The sequence below is a fragment of the Sorghum bicolor genome, chromosome 1 (genome assembly GCF_000003195.3).
Source record: "Sorghum bicolor cultivar BTx623 chromosome 1, Sorghum_bicolor_NCBIv3, whole genome shotgun sequence".
In the NCBI taxonomy this organism is placed as follows: Eukaryota; Viridiplantae; Streptophyta; class Magnoliopsida; order Poales; family Poaceae; genus Sorghum; species Sorghum bicolor.
This window is the reverse complement of record NC_012870.2, coordinates 6,536,493-6,563,107: the sequence shown is the minus strand read 5'-3', so window position 1 is coordinate 6,563,107 and position 26,615 is coordinate 6,536,493. Positions and strand designations below refer to the sequence as shown.

The window sequence follows — 26,615 nt, the reverse complement described above, 5'->3', positions numbered from 1 at the left end:
CCGGGCGGCGGGGGCCGCCAACTGGGCCGTACCGGCCCGGCCCGTTCGGGCCCACGTATAAATCTACTTTCGACCTCTCTCTCTTTCTTTTTTTCAGATTAATCTCTCTCTCGGGCCCACGTATAAATCTACTTTCGATCTCTCTCTCTTTCTTTTTTTTTCAGATTAATCTCTCTCTTTCTCATCCCTCCAGTTCGGAGTCCACAGAGGAGAGAGAGAGATGAAGGAGGGATCGTCGTCGGGGGGAGGGGCGTTCGCTGGGGGCAGCGATCCGAGGCAGCCGTCGACGGCGAAGCCGTACGCGCCGCCGAAGCTGTCACCCCAGGACCTGCCCATCGACTATGCGGGCTTCCTCGCCGTCGTCTTCGGCGTCGTCGGAGTCATGCTCCGCGTACGTAACCATGTCACCCTCTCTGATCTGAATTTGATTTCCGAGTAATGTTTAGATCTGGACAAGTTAGTGGTAGATCTGCATGCTCGAGCAGTCCCGAGTCAGTGATTTGTGTTACCTTATGAGCTATTGATGATGACGTTATGGTTGCATTGCTGGGCTGCACGCGTCGATATGGTTTCGGTTTCTAATCGATTTCGGTTTGCAGTACAAGGTGTGCTCGTGGATCGCGATCATCTTCTGTGCACAGTCGTTGGCAAACATGAAGAACTTCGAGAATGATCTGAAACAGCTCTCCATGGCCTTCATGTGAGTTTTCTTAACATATGCATTGAACGATGAATTTGGCTTCTACAGTACAGAAAATCTAGAGCAGCATAGGCATAGCGACATCTGCTTACTCAGTTTACCAGTAGACCCTGACTATCTTTTCATACTGTAAGCCTACTAAAATATAAATTGATTTGGAAACCCATATTTTACTTGTGTATATACTCAAATTTGCTCCTAGCATAGGCTCTTGCTCAAATTGTGCAACCAAACTATTATTTATCTAGTTCATTCATTGCTCCTTAGTTATTGCCATATGAGTTTCTCAATTTATGGGTTGTTTGTTAACACTGAATTGATTTGTGCCATGGTTAAGTAAGACTAACATTTCTGCCTATCTTATGCTGCAATCTTAGGAATCGGTTAGAATTTTATTATAGGCTTACTATTGCAATTCGTTGTTACTGATGTTACAATTATGCTTCTTGACATGGAGGCATGGAGCTCTCAAGTCACATTTACTATGAGCTTCCATCATGATTTTACAAAGAGTAAAGTGTACTGCTCAAACTTGTTCAGAGGTGTCAAATAGGTCACCAAACTATTGTAGACTGCACTATGTTCCTAAACTTGTTTGGGAATGTCTTTTTTTTTTGCGATAATTGTTTGGGAATGTAATGTAACTGTCTAACCTACTAATTTACAATTTCATGTCTCTAAGCTTGTTAATTAGTGCACTCAAGGTCCAAATGTCCCTGACTAGTGTTGATCCGTCAGTCCAATCTATTTGGCATACACATGACATTCAGAAGGTGTCACTCCTGTCTTAAAGGAGATACGGTGGCTGGCAACACTTCTGCTCAGTTGGACACCTGCGTGCTGAGTTTTATGCCCATGTGGGCATTTACTTGTTTAGACCTTAATGTCCTGTGTCTAAAGCTTGGTTTTGGGTCGGTATTAAACATGAGTTTTTAATGCTCTGTTGCTATTTTGGTAGTAAGTTTTTTGGCCACACTATCTAAGCTCTTGGTACTTAACTGTGTGAGCAGTTTAAATGGTAGCGACGAGACAAACATGGATAACTTAATCCTGCTGAAATTTCGTTGCTTTGGTATTGAAATTTGGGATTCCCATCGTGGGAAAAAAGAATGTGTCATTCCTCTATCCTCTCAGGCGGATGTTTGCTCGATTTGTGGGAGAAGAGAAATGAGAGACTTGAGAGTAGTGTGTTGCTGCCATGGGGGTTGCTAGTATGCCACATAGGCAGTCGCACATTATAGCAAGATTTGGACCTCGAATGATAGACTTAGCTAATTTAGGGACATGAAGCTGAAAATTAATATTACGGGGACCTATATGATGCTTCTGAACAAGTTTAAGGACTGCTGAGTGCTGATGCAGTATACTTGTTTACAGAATTTATAACGGGAATATTACTTCCGCACGCACAGGATCTGGTTGCTCGGCATGCACACCGTCTCCGCCATCTGATGCGTGTCGTGGTCGTTAGATGCACAACGCCCGCACCACTGTCCCCAACCCTCTTCTTCCCCAACTCCGGCTAGCCATCTTCTCCTCTTTCTCTCTCTTTCTCCCTCTCTTCTTCCACAACCTCTGGTGGGCCTAGAAGGGGCTTGAGGGAGGCAAGGCTGGCCAGGCAGTGGGGATGGCGGGAGGGCGACGTTAGGATTCTAGCAGCATAGGAGGCAGCTGGGCCAGGTCAGGGCGGGAGGGCAGGGGGGGGGGGGGGGAGGAGGAGGAGGCCACCGCGCGCACGGTGGGCAGTGGGCAGCGGGTGTGCGAGGGTCGCGCGTCGCAGGAGGAAGAAGGGGATGCGCGGGGGGAGGGGGGGACGGACTCGACTGCGGGTGAGCACACGGGCTGAAGCAACACCCAATTTATAATTGTGCCACTCGAGGTTCAAAACTTCAAATATCATTCATTAGCATATGCTTGCCTATTTGGCATGCCAGCATGGCCATCTGGGAGAGGGAGGGAACCGCTGGTGCACTTTACTCTTTACAAACATAGCACTCTACTGCAAGTAATACCATAAATATGTGATGCAAAGTTTCTGTTCAGGGGCTGTTGTTAGACTTCTGGTTGACATATATCAACTTGCCCAGTCTATACATGTTGTGTTGCTCCAAATTCATAGACCCTCCTCCATTCACATTGTCATTTTAGAAATCACCATGGTCCAGAACACTTTCATCACCAGTTTCTACTGTAGTTTATTTGCGAAATTAAATATAAATGAAACAGTAGTATGAGTATTAGACACCTATCTTTGAGGGGAATAATAGGATTAATAACCTATGACATGAGAAAGAAATTGATACCATATGTGCTTCACATTGTTTGTCAACATGTGCTGTGGCTGTATGCTGCCAGATGGAAATTGATAACATGTGTTGTGGCTGTATTCTGCCCGAGCCAAACTTGAGCAATGTTTTGTCCTTAATTTTGAAAAGAGCGCTTATTAGCATCCGTCATACTTCTCATCTGTATCATTCTTTATCAAACTTGACATTCCCCCAATGCTTAGTTCTAAGTAGAAATTAAAGTAGCAGAATGAAATGGATTTCTTTTGGGGTGGATCGTGGGTGGGAAAGTAGGATAGGGGCATGAGTCTTCATGTACTGAATTCTCTTAATCGTTATACTTCTGGATTTCTTTTTTCGTTAAATGTTGTAATAATATGGCTTAGATTTCTAACTATTGGAATTGACTGATAAGTGGAGAAATAAAAGATAAGGATTGGTATACTTCGACAGTATCTAGAGACTTGAAAGAAATAACATGCAAGATATAACTAAGGTTTAGATAAGGACCCACATAGCAGCACACTTCACTTGCGTGACTTTGCTCCTGTAGTTAGAATTAAGCATTCAAATACTGTTAGGGTTCTGCAGTTCGGCTTTCAATATAATGTCAGCAGAAACCTGTTTTCAGATGGAGAGTCCTGCCTGGTCATCTACAAAATGGCATCCATAAATCCATATCTCCATGACCTAATTGTATTGCCAAACATAATGTTCAATGTGTTAAAAACTGGCAGGGTATATCCTGTCCTGTTTTCCACATTTGACCAGCCCGTTTTCATATTTCTGTATTCTGGAAAAGAAAAACCCAAGAAATAGGATGGGAACCGGGATGGAATTCTGGAACAGGGACCAGAATGGGGAGAGGGTCTATCTCGCTCGTTTTTGCTGACCCCGTATTTATGCTCAGAAATGCCCCATATTTGTCAATTAGGGATAAACCCAGCAAGCAACAGGAGCAATTCCCCGTACCCCTACAGGCTAACAGTCCCACACACATGGTCGGTCCACCAGCCCAGCTCGGCCATGCCACCATGCCTTGTGCGCCTGTGCGCATGGGCGGGTGCCACCTGCTGCCACGAGGCCTTTGCCCAGTTCGTATTCCCGTTTATCTTGATTCTGTTCCCAGTTTTTCTGGTCTCGCTCCCATCCCCGCTGATATAATGTGGACATGAAAAATTAGTAAATGGTTTTCCTGCCTGTTTATGTCCGATTTCATCCCCAATGCCATGTTAGCAAAGCAAGAAATCAGCTACACAGTGCTTCACAATACTTTACCATCCTATTGCAACTGTGTTTCAAAAGAACTAATCCACTTTGGAAAGCATAGGTGAAGTTATTTTTATATTTCCACTTTCTACTCTTGCTTTAATTCTGTGAAGGAAGTCAAGTGACCGTAGCATGTTGCTCTCAATTCTCAATAGGGGGTATCTGTGACCTCATTAACTATTATTTAGAGTTTAGACTTGTTTATATAAGCACAATGGGTTGGATGGATATCGCGAAAGAGAATACAGATATCATGGAAGGGTATCAAGTATCTTGTTTTGCTAGCAGAAATAAAGGTAGCTAAGAATAAAGTTTCCCATGAAGTTAGGTTGCATCTGTTTTCAGCATTTGTCTCTTAATTTCCTCAGGTGTTCATGATAAATTTGTTCTTTCTGTGGAATCTCAATGTTTATCTATGTAACTGCATCCACCACTAGAAAAGTTTTACCAAAGCTTTTAACATTTCCAGGTTTGCTGTTATGGGTCTGGTGACGAACTATTTTGGCCCCCCTCGTCCAGGCAGCACAAAGCGCTAATCTGTGGAAGAACACCATGTGCCTCATCCTTCATAGGATATCTAGCCAATCTTTTTGGTGCTTCGATAGCTTTGCCATCGGTGCTGACATTTATGTATGTCCAATTTGAGCAAACGTTATAGGTATGGACATCAAATTAATGGACCGGTACATGTATAATGCTCAATAATTTATCTGTGCAGTACTAGTACACACTGTTTGAAAGAGTTTTTGGTGCCTCCGATCAATGCTTCCTAGACTTCGGTTCTACTTTGTGTCCCCTCCCCTTAACTCTGTTCTTCAGGTTCACGCTCATTGTTATTCCGCCTTCTGTTACTATAGTAACTTCCGTTGGCACGCAGTCTGGGATATGGATATGTTACTTCTGCTTTATCATTATCTTCGTTGAGATTCGTCCGCTCCTGAGTCATGACCACTCTATTTTTACTTCAAAATAACTGACTCGAGTGATCTTGTTTTGTTTCCTTTCGTTTCATTCACCGGATTGGACCAGCAAACGCTTTCGCTCTTATCAGTCTGGACCGAAATGCCGGTAGATGGCCCTTCATTTTGTTTGTGTTTCAAATAAATTATAAGATGTTTTAGTTTTTCTAAATATATTATTTTTATCATAAGATGTAGAAAATTAAAATGTCTTATATAATTTAAAATGAAGAGAGTACTTTACATGCATATTCTTTATTGTGCACACTCGATTGACCTTGTCTATGCAAGATCTCATTCTCCCCTCACTTGATTGGACTCTAGGGACTCACAGGTTTTGATTGATCCATTTAATACTCCCTCTATTCCAAATTATAAGACGTTTGACTTTTTTTACCTCAACTTTGATCACTTGTCTTATAAAAAAGATTTGCAAATATAGTTAAATTTAAGTTAGTCTTGAAGAACTTTTATTATTAAACCAAGCTATGACAAAAGAAATGATATTTTATACAATTTTTTGAATAAGATAAGTGATCAAACTTAGTGACAAAAAAGTCAAGCGTTTTATAATTTAGGATGGATTGAGTACTAGTTACCTGCTAAAAATTAGCTAGCGTGGATATCTGATAGGCGAGCTAATTTTTAGCTGGTCATGCACAAAGTAACTACTATTTCACTAGCCATCTTATCCTTTGCAATGGCAGCTATGCTTTTGAAGCAGCTACAATGTCTCTTGCTGGCAGCAGTAGAATTTAGACTGGTACGAATAGCACAACGGTACTTATTTTTGGAATGGAGGAAGTAACTAGTAAGATCCTGCTAATATTTTTTCATTAGCTAAATAGTTCATTTTAAGTTATTATTAGTTAGGCTATTAGTTGGGGGTGTTTAAATCCACTAAAACTAATTTTAATATTTAACTATTATAGCTCATAAGATCCAAAGTGGGCCATATGGGGCATGCAAAGGTCCACGGATTCTGTCATCCGAAGAAGCTATTTTATCCTGTCAAGAGACAGATGCTCATGAGGTCACAACTCACAAGATCTCGTCCATCAGCAAAGATCCACTGGATAAGCCTACACGACCGATCTGGCGCATGCATGCCTGCTGAATGTTTGTGGTGCATGGTCTTCTGTCTGTGGCTAGGTCACATCAGTTTAATTAATTGGGATTAACATCATAAGGTGATTATGCCATATTGGTACCTTCGTACACGTATCTGTTGACATCATTTTCCTCCAATTTATATTTCTTCTTTTTTTACTCTGAACCATGACCGCAGAATCCATCAGCCCAGGAGCGCTGTCGTTGTGGCATTAAAAAAAAATACTGTACACTACTCCGTAATCCGTATCCTCCAGCCGACAGGCCTGCCAGCCGAGCAGCGCTATCATCACCTGGAAATGGCACACAAGCAGAGACGCGCTATCACTATCAGTATTCCGTATCTGCGCTGCGTGTTTTCTCCGAGATGACGTGCTATCGTCGACCCGTGGTTTGCACGGTTTCTCCATCCGTGGGTACACTATAGCTTATTTATGGCATTTTGCATATGCTACTATATATCAGCACCGTATTTAGGATATAGTACTACTTGTTATATGAATATGAAAATAATAAAAAGCTGTAAAACTGATATGTTACGCCTCTAATAAAATGCCGAGCTGACGGCAGGTTACATCTTAAGTCAAATTTATCAGCTATTCAACAGTGTTTTTCTTTCATGACAAATTAGCGAACAACGTTTTTAGTCATGGCTTTTTAACTAAATGAACAGACTCAATTGGTGAAGTTAGAGTTTTTTTTACTGGAGTGGAGATTTTTTTTTTTATTTACGGAATGCATCAGTCGAAGGTGCACCGAGCCACCGACTCAGTATGTCAATGCTCGCGATGCTGATTTACGATGCCCGGACAAGCAGGTAACGACTCACGCTCACGCTCACCGCCCGACTTTTTTCACAAGGCGCCAAAAGGATAAGCACATAATTGCTGTAGGTGGCGCTTCTTGTCACGTTCAGCGGCTGCGCTCCTATTCATAGCTATAGCCTGGTTGTATGTGTGCCGTGTTGACCCACCGTATATTACTGCAAGGCGCCAAAAACGGGCAGATTGGAGTTGGAGTATTGTACTAGTGGTTGCCGGACAAAACGGTCGCCAAAAAATGTATTAGTGGCTGCCGGCCGGATCGCCTCTGCAATGCACCCGCGTGCATATATATAGATGATATATGTTTTGGCTGCGTGCTTCGATTTGACTTTCTTCTATTGCAGATTTGCAGTTGCAGCAGATCACAATCGTTTTCACTCCGATCAGTGCGTACGTATACCAAAGCAATTCTAGGATACTGGCAAAAGGATCTTCAATTCTGGCTGCTAACCTCTTAGGGCTTCTCCAATGACATGGCCAAGTCGCCAGCAGACGTGGACGGAGGAAAGAATAAAAGAAACAGAAAGCCTGGAATTCAGGCGCGAAACTAATCTAATACTCCCTCTATTCTAAATTATAAATCATTCAAAAAATCTTGAAGAGCCAAAATATATCAAGTTTGACCAAATTTATAAAATAAGATAATAATATTTATGACACCAACTAAGTATTATTAGGTTATTTATTAATTATATTTTCATAATATCTCTATTTGATATCATAAATCTTTGAAATTTTTATATTATAATTTTGGTCAAACTTGAGATGTTTTAATTCTTCAAGATTATTGGAATGACTTATAATTTGGGATGGAGGGAGTAATATTTATTTTGTATGTATTATGAATGCTAATATATTTTATATAGTTTTAATTAGATCTTTTGTCAAAGTTCAAACTGTTTAATTTCTCTTGAAACCCGAAAATTATATTCTTTTATAGACGTACTTGCAGAACTAAAGATCTTCCATTCTGCCTAGCCTTTTGTATGCTTGTAGCGAGGATGATGACGTGCGAATCAAAACCGTTTAGGCAGGGATGAAAACATAATGGATATTTTCCTATATCGTGTATCTCATCAAAAGGGTCAAAATTCTATATGGATTTACCGTATCTGAATTTAAACATTTAATATCCGTACCAAATTTGAATCTGAATATTCCAAATCGGATTTCTAATATGTATATGTGATAGATATTAATATCTAACGTACTCCCTTCGTCTCACAAAGAATATTATTCTCGCTTTCCAAGAAGTCAAACATTTATAACTTTACCAAATATATATAGAAAATATTAATATCTATAGCACATAATTAGTATCATTAGAGGAATCATTGAATATATTTTTATAATAAACTTACTTAGAGATATACATGTTGATAATGTCACTACTACTAAAAAATTTATGGAGACGGACATTTTAGATTTTTTGAGGCGGGCAACCCCAACCGTCTCTAACTAAAGGCCTCCGTTAATGTACAAACTATGTAGGATTAATCGATCAGAAAAAAGAAAAAAGAAAGAAAAAAGGCGAGCAAGCCTGGCCCGCCGAGCCCATCTAGGCACTGCTGGCTCGATCTGCACTACCGCCACGCCCGTAGCCAGATCTAGAAGCTGCTCGTCGGATTCGGCCATCCACTTGCCGAATCGGGTCACTTGCGCCTGGATCTGTCACCCCATCGACCCCATCTGCCGCCACCATGCCATGGGGGAGACCAAGAGAGGGACTAGGCTGCCGCTAGAGAAGTTGTCTGTCCGTCGCCATCGCCATGGATCTGTGACAGAGAAGGAGAGGTGAAGGGTGGCCCTGGATCTAAGAGAGAGAGAGAGAGAGAGAGAGAGAGAGAGAGAGGATGAGGGCATACAGCTGCCTTCTTGAGGGAGAGCCGCTCTGCCACCGCCAAACCTCGGAGTTGAGAAAGGGTGAACCACTTGTGCCGCCGAATCTCAGAGGGAGGAAGGGAGAGCCGTTGGAGGGAGGGATGGCCGCCGGCGGGTGGGGGAGGCTTGCCTCCCTTGGCCTACGCATGACGCTTGGTGGAGAGCGGGGCTACGCGCGATGCGACGCTCGGTGGAAAGAGAGATGCGCCGCCTTTGTTTGAGGGAGAGAATAAGAGAGGGATAGTAAAGTGAATGAGAAACTCTAACTTTCTGTATTTATAGTGATGATGGTTTTGGGCCTCAATGTGGCAGAACCTCCTGAATTAAGTGGCCCACATGCACACATCATTGTCCCAAAGACTTCTGATCGACGTGCACGAGTTCCAAATGACTCAAGAAGTCTGTCGGGTGTCCTCGGGAAACCCGAATCATCCACGTAACAATCTTTTCAGGAATTCCCTCATCAAGCATCACAGTATTACAACATTTCATAGATAAGAGAAATCAGAGTAAAAGCGGAAAGGTTACATAACATAGATTGAAACTTAAGTTCATAGTTTACAAACCATAAGTATTTGATACATAAAAGCTTCGGAACTTTATATTACATAAACCATAGATCACACAACAAGTTTTACTTGCCCAAAGTCACTCATCAGATTCATCATCATCATTACTCTCCTCCACAAGAGTAAAGTAACCATGACCAACAAAAGGATTCTCAAGAGGTTCACCTGCAACAGGGGTTAATAAACCCTGAGTACAAAAGTACTCAACAAGACTTAACCGACTATAAAAGAGGTGAAGACTCAGGTATGCAGGCTATGGGGGTTCAAGGTAAAGCTTTAACAAGATCAAAGCATTTCTTTTTGCATAAAAGCTTACTAAGAGTAAAACCTACTTTCAAGTTTTAACTCAAGATTATCACTTATAACTAGCCACTATCATTGTCAAACTTTCATAAGCAAATCATCTCTTTCTTATACCAAAGATTCACTTATTACTACGATGATGGTACGAGGATTGAGGCTCCATATCCGAGGAAACACGGCGATTCGAATCGATTAAACCCAGCTGGGGATTCAGTACCACACGACATATGTAGAACTTAATCTTGCATATGTCAACCTTTTCTATAGATCCTCCCATACAAGAACGGGTCCAGCGTCACCCGAGAGTACAGTACACCACCATCCTACAGCCAATCTAGATGTTTCCCGGTCATCTCAGATCCGTAAGGTGGGTACACGCTACTCTCGCCATCTTTCCACTCCCAGTACGCGGTTAGCCGTTCTCAAGTATCGGAATAGCTATAGGTAAGGCTTACCGCCGCATGTGGGCTGTACTCAAAGTTCTCAATCACAACAGGCCAACAACGGTATGGTCCTTAATCGACACAGTTGGAGACACTACTTTAAGACTCCATTCTTAAAGCAGGTCCACCGACCGGTCTCAAGTTGAAACATTATTGACCATAAAAGTATTCCACAACAACCCTTCAAACTTTCTCATTTGAAAACCTATCTAATAAGCAGGGCTAAGCATACTAAGTATTTTCATAAAACAGGTATCAAGGTTAATATTGAAATCATCAAGGTGGATAATGCAGCAAATAGGATTCACTCAACTCCTATTCACCTAATGCATCATATTAACTCAAGTGATATAAATAACTTTATGAAAATATAAGGATAGGGTTTAATGTCCGGGGCTTGCCTTGACCGGAAGGGAAGTTCGGCAACTCAACAACACTCGAAGGATTCACAAACTCGGAAGCAACCCACTGAGGATCAGATTCTTCCGGAGCGTATTCTATACGTAAAAGTGCATATGCATGATTATGATATACTCATGGCATGATAAAGACAGGTTACATGTTCTTGGATGACAACCATAAGCATGACTATCTCGAGTACAATTTACCTTCATGGTAAAGAAACAAACTAATCTAGCTATCAAAGCATGGATTATTACTAAATCAATTTTATCATCTTTATTAAGCAATGTTGTGGACCTATCATATCACAAGGATCATTTACATGAATTAAACCATAACCAGGGAGCATATCATGCTAAGTAACCACTGGTTGCCAATCAATCCAAAATATCACACAAAGCCTAAAGGAATAATTATTTCTATTTCTTTTATAAATATTTTAAATAACTTTATTAAGAGACAGAGCATACTTTATCAAACAGAGCTGAAATTATTCTTGAAGCTAGATAACAGTAATGTAAGATCACATATTAAATTTCATGATTTTTGGATATACCTATAAATTATTAAAAATCATGGAAGATTTATTTATTATTAAATAGAGGCAATTTTTACATACATGCAAACTACCAGAAAATAAAGTCTAACATTTTTCTTGTGTTCTAACATATTTATGTAACTTACACAAAAATTTTCATCATTTTTGGACCAGCAAAAGATTTATTATACAAAATCAAACATAACTCAAAAACTGCAGAAAAAGAAAAAGAAAAAGCTACTGTGCCACTGCGGCCCAGAAGCTCGGCCCGAGCTCGCGCGAAGACTTGGCCCAGCCGGCCTCCCCCCGCGCGCGCTGACTGTTTTGCAGAAAAGCCCTCGGCTTTCTTTGAAACCAACCCGCAGACCAGCCAACTATTCACATGAGTCTACGGCTTCGCAAACAAACCCCTCCCCTTTCTCATCTTTACAACTGCGAGGTCCCCGACGCCCCGGCCGTCCAGAGCGCGACACCACGCGGCGACGCGGCTTACGCCGGCCAACTCCGACCACCCCGAACCAAACGGAGGCGAGCACAAGCACCAGCAAGCAAACCGCAACCGAAAGAGCTAGAAAACCCTAACTCTACTGTTCTAGCGAACTCTGGCCACGAGCGGCGGCGGACATGGCCGCGGCGGTGCTTACGCCGGTGGCTCTAGACCGGTAGAGATAGGAATAAGAGGTCAGGAAGCATCGGCGTCTCACCCTGGGTGTGCTGACGCAGAGAGAAGGAGCGGAGAACAGCCGGGTGTTGCTCGTCCATGCGACCAGTGACTCCGGCGGCGAGCTCCGACGAAGAAGCCGACGTTCCGGTGACAGCTGTGAAGCAACGGAGAAAAGAACGAGCCGATGAGCATCACAAGGTCATGACGAAGCAAAGACGAGAGAAAGAGAGAGCAGAGAGTTGCCCAGACGGGCTGACCACGACGAGCTTGACCACGGTGGCGCTCTGTCGCCGGCGGAAAGGAGAATGGTGAATTCCGGTGCTCTGGTGCGAATGAGGAAAGAAGGGTGGGTTCTGGAGATGCGCAAGGAAGTAACGAAGATATGCCCACGGTGAATTTGGATATGGATCAACCGTGGTGGTGAATTTTGGATTGGAGTGACATGCTGCCCGTCGGTGCTCCGTGGCAAAACGACGTCGGTGAGCGCAAGAGAGAAAGGCACGTCGCGCTCGAGGTTGCCAGCAGCTGCTCCACATCGCCACGGACGCGAGCACGTGCTTGGACGAGGGAAAACGGTGGCTCACGCGCTGGCAACACCGATTCAAGCTCGGCGGTCCACCGCCATGAACAGAAGCCAAGGCTTATCCCCCTCTTCCCCATTTACCCCTTTCTGTCTTTTTGCGAAAATCGACCAAAAGTTGAACTGAAGTCAAATTTTCACCAAAAAGAAACTTGTGTAAAATTTTGTGAGCTACAAAACATCTTTTGGTGGCCAGAGCTAATTCTGAGTGGAAACTAGCTAATTTGGCCAAACAGTTTTGAAATTCAAACTCAATTCAAAGAAACCCAAATTTTTGAATTGGGGCAAAATAGAATTTCCAAAATTACTTTTGATTTTGCATAACAACTTGAAAAACTCCCAACATGAAAGTTGTTCAACTTTTCAAGCCCTACAACTCTCATGTTGACCATTTTTCAAAATTCCAAACAGATTTTGAATTGGAGATTTAAGTTTGAAAAGGGGACACTTTCCGGAAATCTGTAATTTCAAAATTACTTTGAATTTTGTACTGAAACTTTAAAAACTCAAAACACTAAAGTTGTACATCTTGACAAGATCTACAACTTTGCTTTTGAACTTAACTTCAAATTTTGCTTGGTTTTTGATTTGCACAAAAGGGGACAAATCTAGGGTTTTGAAAACTAGGGTTTCCCCCCCCTTAAGCCTTTCGGAAAAAAAAAACTTTCACCCAAGGTTTTTAAACTCCAAAATAAGCATCCATACATAAATTAAACACACTTTAAATTCTTAAGCACATTCAACCAAATTTAAACTTATTTTAAGTTAATGCATCAGGGTTTACTTAACAATAAACTATGCAATGCTCATGATGACATGTCATGTTTTAGTTCGCTTAATACGAGAGTGTTACACTCAACCTTTTTTTTAGGCGGGCCTTATACTGTGGCCGCCTTCAAAAATTGATTTATGGAGGCAGACACCTTAAGATGACCACCTCTGTTAATATGGATTAACGGATGTGGGCTTTTTAAGACGAATGCCTTCATTAACATTTAACCAAGGCGAGCTATTTGGGGATCGTGGCTCGCTTGGCTAGAAACAATGGAGGCGGGCAAAAAATGTGTCCGTCTCTAATAAAAAAACCTCAATGTCACGCGAAAGAAATCTTGTACTAGTGTGTATAACACTAGTCAAACTTAAGAAATTTGACCGTTACACATTCTAAACGTCATTCCTTTTGGGACCAAAGGAGTATATGTGTGATTTGTATCTGGTTCCAAGATTAAGAAAAGATAAAATAAATATAAGATTATTGATATTGGTCTGTATCTAATCTGTCTTCGTCCCTACATTTAGCTATGGCTTCATTTGTCTATGTTTCACGCGCTATGGCTTGATTTGTCTATGTTTCACGCACCGCTACTAAAGAATAAGGCCTTGTTTAGTTCCAAAATATTTTGCAAAATATGAATAGTACCAATTTCGTTTGTATTTGATAAATATTGTCTAATCATAGACTAACTAGGTCAAAAAGATTCGTCTCGTCAATTCCGACCAAACTGTGTAATTAGTTTTTATTTTCGTCTATATTTAATACATCATGCATACGTCTAAAGATTCGATGTGACGGGGAATCTGAAAAATTTTGCAAAATTTTTTGGAAAGTAAACAAGACCTAATTACGGCAGTCGTATTAGGTCTGACCAGCAGCACGGGTGTCAAATATGTCACTCTCATGGCTCCGGCGCGGATGCCACCGAGCATGCACGAGTGAGGAAGCCGCCGAGGGCGGGACCCGCCATGACGCGGATGAACAGTCATCAAATGCAGAGAGAAGGCGAGAGAGAGAAAGAAAGGAAGAAGAAGAGCAACACCATTCGATCAAGATAAAGGGTGTTGATGCTCGGTGTGACTGAATCAAACACAGTTTCCAGTCACCTACTATATACAACATCACCTAAACACTGACCTAGTACACACCAACCGCTTCTTCTTCTTCTTCTTCTTCTTCTTTTCCTTTTTGTTTGAAAATCATCTGCGGAAAGCCGGGAAGCACACTACCACATTAAAAATGGCTCATCATGGACTTCACATAGCATGGTTGCAATTTTCAGTAGACTACATGTTTCTTTTTTGCAAAGTTTATGATCTGAAAGACTCCGATCCCAATGGCCAGCTCCTGTTAAGTTTTCTTTTCCTTGGAAAAGGGCCGCTTGACCCGGCCTTTTCTTTGGTGGCCATGCATTGAAGCCTGGTCGGCCAGCTCCCACCCTTGCTTTAACCGCTGCTCTATGAGCTGTTCCTTGCTCCAGTTAATAAGTTCGTCCATGAACTTTCCTGATCTCCGCTGTACACACATGAAGCTGGTCGATTCAACAGACACCTGCTGGTTCTTCCGTTGTATTCTATCTGGTTGTTGCCACGTGAATAGTGGTCGGTGTAACCTAGTTGACCCTTTGGTTCGTTGTACAGCTCCAGAGGGGGCGGCGCGCAACGTGGAACAGTTGGCCGGCGAGCCAGAAAAATCCCCTGCTCATTTTCCTATATATGTATAGCTTGTCTTCTCCGGCTTGCCCACAAGGCCATAAGGCAGTGCTTGACACTACCCCACTCTGTTAACGTTCTTGTAGTAGCTAGTGACTGTCAACTCGCCTCCGATCCTCCGAGACAGATAGAGAGATAGAGAAGAAGACATGGGCCACATGGCCAAGACTCACGTCCTGGTGCTGCCGATGCCGTGCCAGGGCCATGTCACGCCGCTCATGGAGCTCTCCCACCTCCTCGTCGACCAAGGCTTCGAGGTCACCTTCATCAACACCGACGTAGACCACACCTTGGTGGTAGCCGCGCTGGACGCCACCGGCGGCGGCGTGGCGGCGCTAGGCGGCGGCATCCACCTGGCGTCCATCCCGGACGGGCTGGCCGACGACGAGGACCGCAAGGACATCAACAAGCTCGTCGACGCCTACTCGCGCCACATGCCGGGCTACCTGGAGAGCCTCCTCGCCGACATGGAGGCCGCCGGGCGGCCCAGGGCGAAGTGGCTCGTCGGCGACGTCAACATGGGCTGGTCCTTTGAGGTCGCCAAGAAGTTCGGCATCCGGGTCGTGTCCTTCTGGCCGGCGGCCACGGCGTGCTTCGCCTTCATGCTCAAGATCCCCAAGCTGGTAGAGGATGGACTCATCGACGACAAGGGTAACTGATCTTTTCACAAGTGATCCACATAAACCTTTGATCGGTCAACCACGCACTAATTAGTCAAGGCAGATCAAGCAAGTCCCAGTTTATGGTTTCTTTACTGAGTTTTGCTCAAATGGTTGTCTTTTTAAAAGCACGGATCTTAAAGCACGAAAATAGTTAATAATTAAATTAATTTCAATTTGGATCCGGACCAGATCCAGCCCTATCCGTGTCCAACCCAACCCACTAAGGTCCATAGGATTATTTGACTTCAGCTGCTAATAATTATTTGTTTCTTGGATCCAAACATATCTAACTAATAGTTTAGCTAATTGTTAGCTAAATATCCAACTAATAAGGCCTTGTTTAGATCCAATTTTTTTTTTGAATTTTGACACTGTAGCACTTTCGTTTTTATTTGACAAAAATTATCCAATCATAGAATAACTAGGCTTAAAAGATTATTCGTCTCGCGATTTATAGACAAACTGTGTAATTAGTTTTTGTTTTTATCTATATTTAATACTTCATGCATGTGTCGTGAGATTCAATGTAACGGAAAATCTTGAAAAGTTTTTGGTATTTTGGGGTGAACTAAAGTACTAAACAAGGCCTAACTTCAGGTATTGCGGGCTGCGGCTTGAGTGAACAAGGACGTTGATAACTTGTGACACGCCCTTTGGACTAAGGGGGGTCTACTTGCATCCAATGATATTTAGTTAGGTACTTATTTTTTTGCCAAAAAATTTATTAAAATACTATATAGAAGTATATGTATTAGAAAAAAATAAAATAAAACTATAATAATAGTTGTGAACAATTCAATCCAAAACTTGCATTCTTTTTCTCTAGCTTTTCCTCCCCAACCGATGGCCCGTCTGTCCAAGATGGTTCACCTTGTCGCCCCCTCTCAATTAAGGTTTTTTTGTTCTGAGACAAGAGGAATGGGATGGATCTATTTCAATTTCCGTGATGAAATGGTTCTACTCTATGTTTGGTTGGGAGCGAGGATGACGTCCTTGTTCTCTATGGTTGGAAGGATGAGGATGGAACAAGATATGTCGTCATTGGTGATCTTATGGGCATATGGTTATCTGGGGGCCCACAAGTCATCCTCTCTAGCTCACCTTCTTCTTCCACCACTGACTACGCCATAGAGTCTGCCCTAACAATGGCATGGACTCTGCCCAAAGCTCCACATCTCCCTCCACTGCCCCGACCGACTCTCCTGCCCCCGCCCTGAGCTCTACCCCTCCCAGCCATGGCCATGGCATGGACTTCGCGCTCGTTCAACCTTGGTAGCCACTCACGCAACCCCGCCTCGAGCAGGCGTTGCCAAAGCTCCACCAAGGGGCGCGGCCTCCTCGACGACAGGCAAGGAATGGAGGGGGCAGGCGTGGTGGTGCGGCCAACCAACGGCGCGTGAGTGTGTTCGAATAGATGAATTAGAAAAGTCACGAGTTCAAAAAGATTGAGAATAAATGGCGGTCAAAGGGATGCTGCAGTACCTTAGTTTCTAAGGGACAATAGGGGACGTCATCTTAGAAGTATATTTCCTCTTGGGAATAGACCCATCATACTACCTCTATCCTGCAAAAAAAAAATATCAAACTAAACAGTTTTAAATTTGACTATATAAATTGATATTGAAAAAGACCAATATTTATGATATTTAACTTTGACTATATACATTTGAATTAAAAAGACCAATATTTATGGTATTAAACAAATATCGTTGAATTTATATAAAATATATTTTTTGTAGTAGATATATTTGGTGACGTAAACGTTGATAACCTTCTTTTTATATAAAATTCTTGAAAGAGCAAAGAAAAAGAAAGTTAATAATTTTTTCGTGCAATAATCAGATTTGAATTGCGGGAATAAAAAAAAAGCAACGCGTGCGCTGACTGATCAGTCCAGGACAAATCCGGTCTGTCTGGTTCCTATGATCCTATCCCGAAGTGGGGAACTCCCCACGGCCACACGGTTCCATCTCCTGTCTCATTCGTTCATATATATATATATATATATATATATATATATATATATATATATATATAGGGGTGTTTAGAACTGTTATACAAACTTTATTATGGAGTAACTCCATAAAAAAACTGAAGTTTATGGTATACTTTTTTAGGCGCTCTCACAACTTCTCCCTTTTTTCTCGAACTGAGTACGTGGAGCTGTAACCGTTTAACTAAAAACATGGAGCAAAGCTGAAAAATATGGAGCAGAGCAGTCCCAAACACCTCCAATACTCCAACAGTACTAGCCTATTACATCTTCTTCAGCCCGCCTCTAAAGTTGAAGTGTTTGCCAAGTCGCCTCCTCAGTCCTCAGTCCTCAGAGTCAGACAGAAGAGAGAAGAGAGAGTGAGCGAGACAGACGAAAGGCTCGCTAGACATGGCCAAGGCTCACGTCCTGGTGCTGCCGATGCCGTGCCAGGGCCACGTCACGCCGCTCATGGAGCTCTCCCACCGTCTGGTCGACCAAGGCTTCGAGGTCACCTTCGTCAACACCGATGTGGACCACGCCTTGGTGGTAACCGCGCTGGAGGCCTCCGGCGGCGCGGCGGCGTTTGGCGGCGGCATCCACCTGGCGTCCATCCCGGACGGGCTTGCCGACGACGAGGACCGCAAGGACATCAACAAGCTCGTCGACGCATACTCGCGCCACATGCCGGGCTACCTGGAGAGCCTCCTCGCCGACATGGAGGCCGCCGGGCGGCCCAGGGCGAAGTGGCTCGTCGGCGACGTCAACATGGGCTGGTCCTTCGAGATCGCCAAGAAGTTCGGCATCCGGGTCGTGTCCTTCTGGCCGGCGGCCTCGGCGTGCTTGGCCTTCATGCTCAAGATTCCCAACCTGATAGAGGAAGGACTCATAAACGACAAGGGTGACTATTAGTCTATTACTGATATTTCTACCCGGCCGTTGGTTGTTTTTTTAAGTGATACGGATAAGATCCACGTAAACATTCCACCGCCGTAGTCATTGCGCACAAATCTAAGGCAGATCAAGATTAGTATTGTTTAAGGTTTCTTTAGAGACCTCCACTCCAAATCATATCTTGACAGCAACCAGCGGAAGACTTGCTGCATGTAATGCATGGTCACTAACCTGCAGCTTTTGAGTAGTGTATTTCTGACGTGTCCGTGCCTTCTGCAGGGTTGCCAGTCCGGCAGGAGACGTTCCAGCTGGCCCCGGGGATGCCGCCGCTGCACTCGTCGCAGCTGTCGTGGAACAACGCCGGCGAGCCCGAGGGGCAGCACATCATCTTCGACCTGGTGACCCTGAACAACAAGCTGAACGAGCTCGCGGAGATGGTGGTGAGCAACTCCTTCTACGAGGCGGAGGCCGGCGCGTTCAAGCTCTTCCCCAGCATCCTGCCCATCGGCCCGCTGTTCGCCGACCCGGCGTTCCGGAAGCCCGTGGGGCACTTCCTGCCGGAGGACGAGAGGTGCATCAAGTGGCTGGACACGCAGCCGGACGCGTCCGTCGTGTACGTGGCCTTCGGCAGCATCACCATCTTCGACCCGCGCCAGTTCGAGGAGCTCGCCGAGGGGCTGGAGCTCACCGGCCGGCCGTTCCTGTGGGTGGTGCGCCCGGACTTCACCCCCGGCCTCAGCAAGGCGTGGCTCCACGAGTTCCAGCAGCGCGTCGCTGGCAAGGGCATGATCGTCAGCTGGTGCTCACAACAACAGGTCATCACCTAATTCAATCGATTGATCGAACCCATAAGCAGTCTATCATCAGAGCTTTTTATTTCGCAATTGGCCGGCATAAACAGTCGATCAGACTAAGACGGGCTCCCTTTGCCGTTTCATTTCATTGTTGACAGGTTCTGGCTCACCGCGCGGTGGCATGCTTCGTGTCGCACTGCGGGTGGAACTCGACCATGGAGGGGGTGAGGAACGGCGTGCCGTTCCTGTGCTGGCCCTACTTCTGCGACCAGTACCTGAACCGGAGCTACATTATCAACGTGTGGAGGACGGGCCTGGCGGTGACGCCCGACGCAGACGGGATCGTAACGCAGGAGGAGCTGAGGAGCAAGGTGGAGCAGGTCGTCGGCGACGCCGACATAAAGGACAGGGCGCTGGTGTTCAAGGATGCAGCCCGCCGGTGCATCGCCGAAGGGGGATCCTCGAATGACAACTTCAAAAAGCTCGTCAACCTGCTCAGTGAATGATTTGAGGACTACTGAAACTAAGCGAGCCAGTTAAGGGATCTCTGGCTTGTTATTAATTACCTTGTCGATCTGTACTTGTGGGGGAGCATAGTGTCTGTTGGTATATGCATGTGACATGATGTCTTGGCGTTGCAAATGTTGATGCACGTAAGTCTAGTTGGATTGTAATTGGGTTGCCCCAATTTTATTGAATTAAAATATAATAAAATTCTAAGGCTGACAAAATGCTAGGTCCAACAAATGCGTAACCCTATATGGAGAATTGACTAGAGTGATACCTGGAGTCATGAAGTAGGTTTTGCCATTTGGGACATGTGTTAGAAATATGTCGAATATTTATTTATATTAATGGGGTTACAGTGGACTTGAGTTGTAATTAGCAATATAGGGTTAGGTAAGCTGGATGTTGGTTCTTGTAATCCACCCCCTCCATAAAAAGAGGAGGAGGCTGCACTTGTAACCCACTCGATCATGAGAGTGAGAAGCAAGACAGAGTGATAGGCTCCCGGAAGCTTAGGCGGTTGGTGTCGGTAGCCCTGGGCGTTCGGGTAACCCGCAAAGTTCGGGTCGGGTAGTTCGGGTTTTTAAAAGTTCGGGTAATGAGAATTGTTACCCGAAAACAGCCCTAAAAAACTACTACCCGCAGGTTCGGGTACCCGCAAATTCGGGTTCGGGTTCGGGTTCGGGTATACCCGATATACCCGAAAGATATAAAATCATAGCAAAAGTGATAACATCATAGAATTTTGCATAGAATAGATGATAACTCATTCATGTAACAGATAAAGGAACAAGTTCAAACCATGGCGCAATCAGGTTTTTAACCAAGGTGCAAACCACGACAAGTAGACACTAACTACTTAATTACTACTGACAAGATACAAGAGCAAAGATCAAGTTTGCTTCTTGCCATCACAACAGTGCTTGCTTCACATGAGAACAAAATAATCCAGGCCTCCAGGTACTTCGGGTACTTCGGGTACCGGGGTATGTTATCCGATTTACCCGAAATAAATTCGGGTTTTAGCATTCATTATCCGAACTAGAGTTCGGGTACTGCGGGTTTGGGTTTTTCGGGTCCGGGTTCGGGTATTTTGGGTTCGGGTATCGGGTTTTGTGCCCAGGGCTAGGTGTCGGTGTCATGATATTAGGGAGGAGCGCCTGTTAGCATGCTCCGGGGATGTAGGCTTTGGCCAAATCTCGTTACCAAACATCGAGTCTCTTGTACAGTGTGTATTCATGAGCATCTTGCATGCCTAAATAGATCTAAGAAATTGCTTCCACATTAGGCGCTAGTATCACAACAACATGTTATGGTGTCCGATTAATGGAGTCATCAAAGCATTTTTCGACGCTTCGATTTCCACTAACCAATGTCTATTAATGTGTAAGAAAAATGGTCCCTTAGCCCATTTATTTTGGATTTTAGTGTTTATTTTATATATAGTGCAATAGGATACAGAGACGGATTGGATCAAGATTGGAACATGAAGAATATGATCAACACTCAATGGAAGATGTTAAAGGATGTGTGATCAACCTAGAAGTGAAGCTACGAGTCCAAGATGCAAAGATGAAGAAGCCTGGAAGAAGGATCACGAAGAAACAAAAAAGGACCGCCATATTTTTACAAAGAGCAATGACTTTGGAGCAGCTGGCACCGAACAAGTGGCATTGGATAAGATGGCACCGGACATGCACAACGCTCCAACGATCAAAATGTTGGTGGCACAACACCTAGCTAGCTAATGTGGCAGGCATCGGACTGTCCGGTGGATGGTATCGGATTGTTCGGTGACCACACAGTGAGCTGCACCTTGCCTCCAACGGCTAGTTTCTCAATGGGGGCTATATAAACCACCACCAACTGGCCAAATGAGACAAGAGGGGGCAATGAAAAGATAGAGGGGTCTTGATAGACCACATTTGTGCTCTCCACATGCATAGGGATTAAACATTACTTGGTGATTAGCATAGGTGCTTTGCGAAATACTTAGGTTAGACCATGCTCATTTGTGCTTTGCTCTAGGCTTAGGTCTAGTTGCAAGTGAGGTTTGCATACCTCTTATCAAAGACGCTTGCGCGCACCGTATTTATAAAGTCTTGAGAGACCACGACAATTGTGATTGTAGTGTGGCCACCACCGAAGGGAACAAGGCCCGCAGTGTTTTTGGCCGGAAGCTTGATCGTGAAGATGGCAGGAGCGATCCAAGAGAAGCTTGTTGGAAGGCACACCAGAGACTCACTTGTGTGTGCGGAAGGCCTAGGGCTATTCTTGGAGTTACCCTACTGAAAGTTTAGCCCTTGTGAGGGGCTCCAATGAGAACTAGGGGGACGCTTGAGCACTTCTCGATACCTCGGTAAAAATACCAGAGTCATCGATGGGAGTTTGCATCTCTATCTCACTCTTAGCTTTCACATTTACATAGCAATCATGGTTGTGTGCTTTATCTTTCCTAGCTTAGTTGACAAGGCTACTTATATGATTGGAACCTAGGTTGCATAACTCTTTTGTGGTAGAGATAGCAATACACTAGCAAAACCATAGCTGCACATTTCGATAGCTTATTTATTTGCATAGGTTTTGCTAAGGTGAAAATTAGAGACCATAGTTTAGAAGTAGATTTTAAATTATCTTATTCACCCCCCTCTCTTAGGCATCACAGTTCTTACATAATGGTCATCATGACAACCCTTGTTGCTTTGTCTTTTGTGACCCTTGGTGTTTTGAATTCTGATTCTTATATCAGCTTCCCCTTCAATGCATGTAAGCAGGGATGAAAACGGATCGAATAAGGATGGATATCACTAATATTACATTTGTTTTCATATTCCTGGCCGGATTCGGATTTGAATACGGATAATGCCAACCCTATCGATAAGATACAATTGGATGTCGACATTATAAATATACGATTTAAATATTTAGATACAGATACAATATCTGATGTTGAATATTCGGACTCAGATACGGACAGATTCGAACCTCTCTAAACAAATTCGGTCTTGAATATGGCCGGAAAATATCCGTAATACCGGAGACTCAGATACAGACAGATCTGAATCAAACTATTATTACTTCCCTTTGATGCTCCCATACACGATGTGCAAGAACACTACATGCGTCCCTCCGTGCACTAAGCGTGATTGGATACCTCAAATAGCTCATTATGTTGACTAGTGCGAGTGGCGCCATCAACACCTCCGAACGTTTATTGTTTTATTTATTCATTTAGTTAGTATGTTTAACATGTTTCTATTTTTGGATAGATCACACATCCACATACTTATCACTACTTTTTTTTGATTTTTTAGATTAAAATATGTCTCAATTTACCTAAATGTCTAACACACCAAGAATCTAATATGCATTTTTTGATAACTAGCCTGATTTTGCTATTGCGCTTAAGCCAAATGTATTTGACAGAACTTATAAGAGATTATAAGCCTAACCATGGAGGTGCGAGTCAAGGAAAACCGAGGGGGTATGAGAGACAATACAACTGGAGATGTAGGCATTACACACAAGTGACAAAAAAGAGAAGACATAAGGAAATCCTTAGATTGGACTAGCCCAAGAAAATGAATCGGTTCCCATGTATATAATAATCCAAAGTTACAAGTTTGTTTACCTTCTTCAACGTCTCGACATTCCAGGTCCTTCTAGTAATGGTCTAGTGGTAGGAACTTATAGTTGGGATTGGGAGGGCTTCCCCACCACCCCAAATGTTAGATCTACCCCCTAGTCGGCAGTATTGGAGCCTTCCTAGTCGGAGCCATCCTAGTCGGCAGTATTGGAGCCTTCCTGATGCAAAATGGATCTCATCTACGTGCTCTTGGTATTGGTACAATCATTTTAAAGTTTACTTTAGAAAAGACCATGCAACAAGTCCTCTCTATCAAAGAGAATATAGTTTTTTTTTTTAAGTTGATCTTCGCGCTTGCCACGTGGTATCAAAGAGAATACAGATATGGGTTCTCTGTTATATGGATATGGAGTTTTATCTAAACTTGAGACTTCTGTTAGACAAATGTTACGAATGTGGAGGTTCGCTCCTCTTATCTTAGTTTGATATATGTAATAATGTTGTGAACTTTGTTGTTAATTTGGATGAGTTAAATATTTGGCATTCACAATTTATCATGTGAATTTTGGTTGTTTGATGTGGCTAATAACAGCTTGTTTGTTTGAGCTTATCAGCCGAATTTGCGAGCCATTCAGCAGTATTTTTTTTATTATAAATCAGCGAACAGTGCTTTCTACAAAAATTTACTTTGATCAACTCTGAGTATGAATTTAATGCCAACATCACATCACACGAGGACACAAGCATGACAGATGATTTCGACTAGATTTTTGATTAACTTGTTCTCAAGAAGGCTTTGTTACATGTTTTCTAAATTACCCAACAAACAGAAGAAATACCAAAATTGCCTAGCCTGCAATGTGTAACAAAAATGCTAAAATACGCATCCTCTAGATATTGTTGGACTTGGATGCGTATGAATGGGTATATACGATATACAGAGGTCGGTAGAGAAATCAGTCCTGTATACTCCTCTCTTTTTTTTAGAGGAGTATGTGATATATTGAATGCTCTGTTTCTAAGTTCGTTTAAAAAAAACAAAAATTATCTGGCTCTAGCTAAGGCAGCGGCCGCCAATCCTCCATATGACTCCATATCCATTCAGCACGGTGGTGCTCGTGTCACAACCGTGCGGCATTATCACCACAAGGTTTCAGACGCCGCCCCCCTGGCCACTGCACGTCTTGGTTTTGCTTCCGACTTCCCAGCTCCTGCCATGGCGGCGCCTCATGTCCTGGCCCTGCCGTTCCCTGCCCAGGGGCACGTCATCCCTCTGATGCAGCTCTCCCACCGGCTGGTCGAGAATGGCATCGAGGTCACCTTCGTCAACACCGAGCTCAACCACGCGCTCGTGCTAGACGCGATGCCGGCTGACGGCACTGGCCGGTCGCTCGACGGCATCCACCTGGTGGGCGTCCCGGACGGGCTGGCCGACGGCGACGACCGCAAGGACCTCGGCAAGCTCGTCGACGGGTTCTCACGGCACATGCCGGGCTACCTGGAGGAGCTTGTCGGTAGGACTGAGGCGTCCGGGGGCACAAAGATCAGTTGGCTCATCGCCGACGAGGCCATGGGGTGGGCGTTCGAGGTCGCCATGAAGCTCGGCATCAGGGCCGCCGCCTTCTGGCCCGGGTCGGCGGCCTTCCTCGCCACAATTTTGAGAATTCCTCAGATGATACAGGACGGCATCATCGACGAGAAAGGTGTGCAACTGCCACTCCTATTTTTGCTGTCATGTGTCATGCGCATCAGTAGAATTGTCAGCGCAGGACGAGTATATTCTGATTGGCGAGTCTCGAACAAGTGCAGGGTGGCCAAATCGGCAGGAGACATTCCAGTTCGCGCCGGGGATGCCACCGCTCCACACGTCGCAGCTGCCGTGGAACAACTCCGGCTTGCCGGAGGGCCAACCGGCCATATTCCAGCTCCTCACCCGGAACAACGAGGCCAGAGACCTCGCCGAGGTCATCGTCTGCAACTCGTTCCGGGACGCGGAACCTGAAGCGTTCAAGCTGTACCCCGACGTCATGCCCATCGGCCCCCTGTTCGCGGACCGTCAGTTCCACAAGCCGGTGGGGCAGTTCTTGCCGGAGGACACCGGGTGCCTCGAGTGGCTCGACGCGCAGGCCGACCGCTCCGTCGTGTACGTGGCGTTCGGCAGCTTCACCGTCTTCAACCCGCGGCAGTTCGAGGAGCTTGCGCTGGGGCTGGAGCTCGCTGGCCGGCCGTTCCTGTGGGTGGTGCGGCCGGACTTCACCGCTGCTGGCCTGAGCAAAGCGTGGCTCGACGAGTTCCGGGACCGTGTCGGCGGCAGGGGCATGATCGTGAGCTGGTGCCCCCAGCAGCAGGTACATACTACTACTACTGTTCCACGCCATATACTTGCAGCGTCGTCCTGCACTGCATATCTATCGTCACCGTGTGGTGTTTCCTTCCATTGGACAGGTGCTGGCTCACCGTGCGGTGGCGTGCTTCGTGTCGCACTGCGGGTGGAACTCGACGATGGAAGGGGTGAGGAACGCGGTGCCGTTCCTGTGCTGGCCCTACTTCACGGACCAGTTCCAGAACGAGAGCTACATCTGCAACGTGTGGAGGACCGGCTTGGCGGTGGCGCCGGGGCCGGACGGCGTCGTGACGAAGGAGGAGCTGAGCGGCAAAGTGGAGCGAGTCCTTGGAGACGACGGGATCAGGGAGAGGGTGAGCGCGCTCAGGGATGCGGCGTGCAGGTCCATCGCCGAGGGTGGGTCGTCGCGTGACAACTTCAAGAAGTTTGTGGAGCTCCTGAAACTGAAAGACTAAAATAACGCTTTAATGTATGCTAGCAAACATGCATATGGGTTACAACTACAGGATATATAGTAATTTGTTGTGTGTTGTTTATGTCAATAATAATAAACTGTTTTTTCATTCTAAATTGCAAGTTATTCTGTTTTTTTATAAAATAAAGTACATAGTTTTTGCTACGCATCTATATACTTCCTTTATCCCTGAATAAATAGATTTTTAAAGTTATCTTAAGTCAAACTTTTTGAATATTGATCAAATTCCTAGAAACAAAAATGTTAAGATTTATAGTATCAAATTAATATCATTAGATTTATTATAAAATATACATTTTTATTTTTATTTTCTTTTTGAAAGGAGAAGCTTTATTAATTTCAATAATGTTACATCAAGATGATACAA

The 26,615-nt window shown here is 44.4% G+C and overlaps 3 protein-coding genes across 3 annotated transcripts; all 3 read left to right on the top strand.

Annotated features, from left to right (window-relative positions):
* Positions 155-5,039, top strand: LOC8086221 (protein Asterix). The gene is made up of 3 exons (XM_002466385.2): positions 155-391; positions 600-700; positions 4,724-5,039. The coding sequence occupies exons 1-3, from the start codon at positions 221-223 to the stop codon at positions 4,788-4,790; spliced, it is 339 nt and encodes a 112-aa protein (XP_002466430.1). The 5' UTR covers positions 155-220; the 3' UTR covers positions 4,791-5,039.
* Positions 14,712-16,417, top strand: LOC110429773 (UDP-glycosyltransferase 83A1-like). The gene is made up of 2 exons (XM_021446309.1): positions 14,712-15,665; positions 16,274-16,417. Exons 1-2 carry the CDS (start codon positions 15,164-15,166, stop codon positions 16,309-16,311), a joined length of 540 nt encoding a protein of 179 aa, XP_021301984.1. The 5' UTR covers positions 14,712-15,163; the 3' UTR covers positions 16,312-16,417.
* On the top strand, positions 17,839-26,309 carry LOC8086219. The gene is made up of 7 exons (XM_021460390.1): positions 17,839-18,549; positions 18,822-19,357; positions 19,495-19,834; positions 20,489-20,528; positions 24,417-25,132; positions 25,239-25,777; positions 25,875-26,309. Exons 1-7 carry the CDS (start codon positions 18,060-18,062, stop codon positions 26,226-26,228), a joined length of 3,015 nt encoding a protein of 1,004 aa, XP_021316065.1. The 5' UTR covers positions 17,839-18,059; the 3' UTR covers positions 26,229-26,309.

Coding starts and splice junctions, on each gene's coding strand:
- LOC8086221 (XM_002466385.2), top strand. CDS start 221: ATGAAGGAGGGATCGTCGTCGGGGGGAGGGGCGTTCGCTGGGGGCAGC. Junction 392..599: donor TCGTCGGAGTCATGCTCCGC/GTACGTAACCAT, acceptor TTCGGTTTGCAG/TACAAGGTGTGCTCGTGGAT. Junction 701..4,723: donor CAGCTCTCCATGGCCTTCAT/GTGAGTTTTCTT, acceptor TAACATTTCCAG/GTTTGCTGTTATGGGTCTGG.
- LOC110429773 (XM_021446309.1), top strand. CDS start 15,164: ATGGGCCACATGGCCAAGACTCACGTCCTGGTGCTGCCGATGCCGTGC. Junction 15,666..16,273: donor TGGACTCATCGACGACAAGG/GTAACTGATCTT, acceptor GCCTAACTTCAG/GTATTGCGGGCTGCGGCTTG.
- LOC8086219 (XM_021460390.1), top strand. CDS start 18,060: ATGGCCAAGGCTCACGTCCTGGTGCTGCCGATGCCGTGCCAGGGCCAC. Junction 19,358..19,494: donor GCTGGTGCTCACAACAACAG/GTCATCACCTAA, acceptor CATTGTTGACAG/GTTCTGGCTCACCGCGCGGT. Junction 25,133..25,238: donor CGGCATCATCGACGAGAAAG/GTGTGCAACTGC, acceptor GAACAAGTGCAG/GGTGGCCAAATCGGCAGGAG.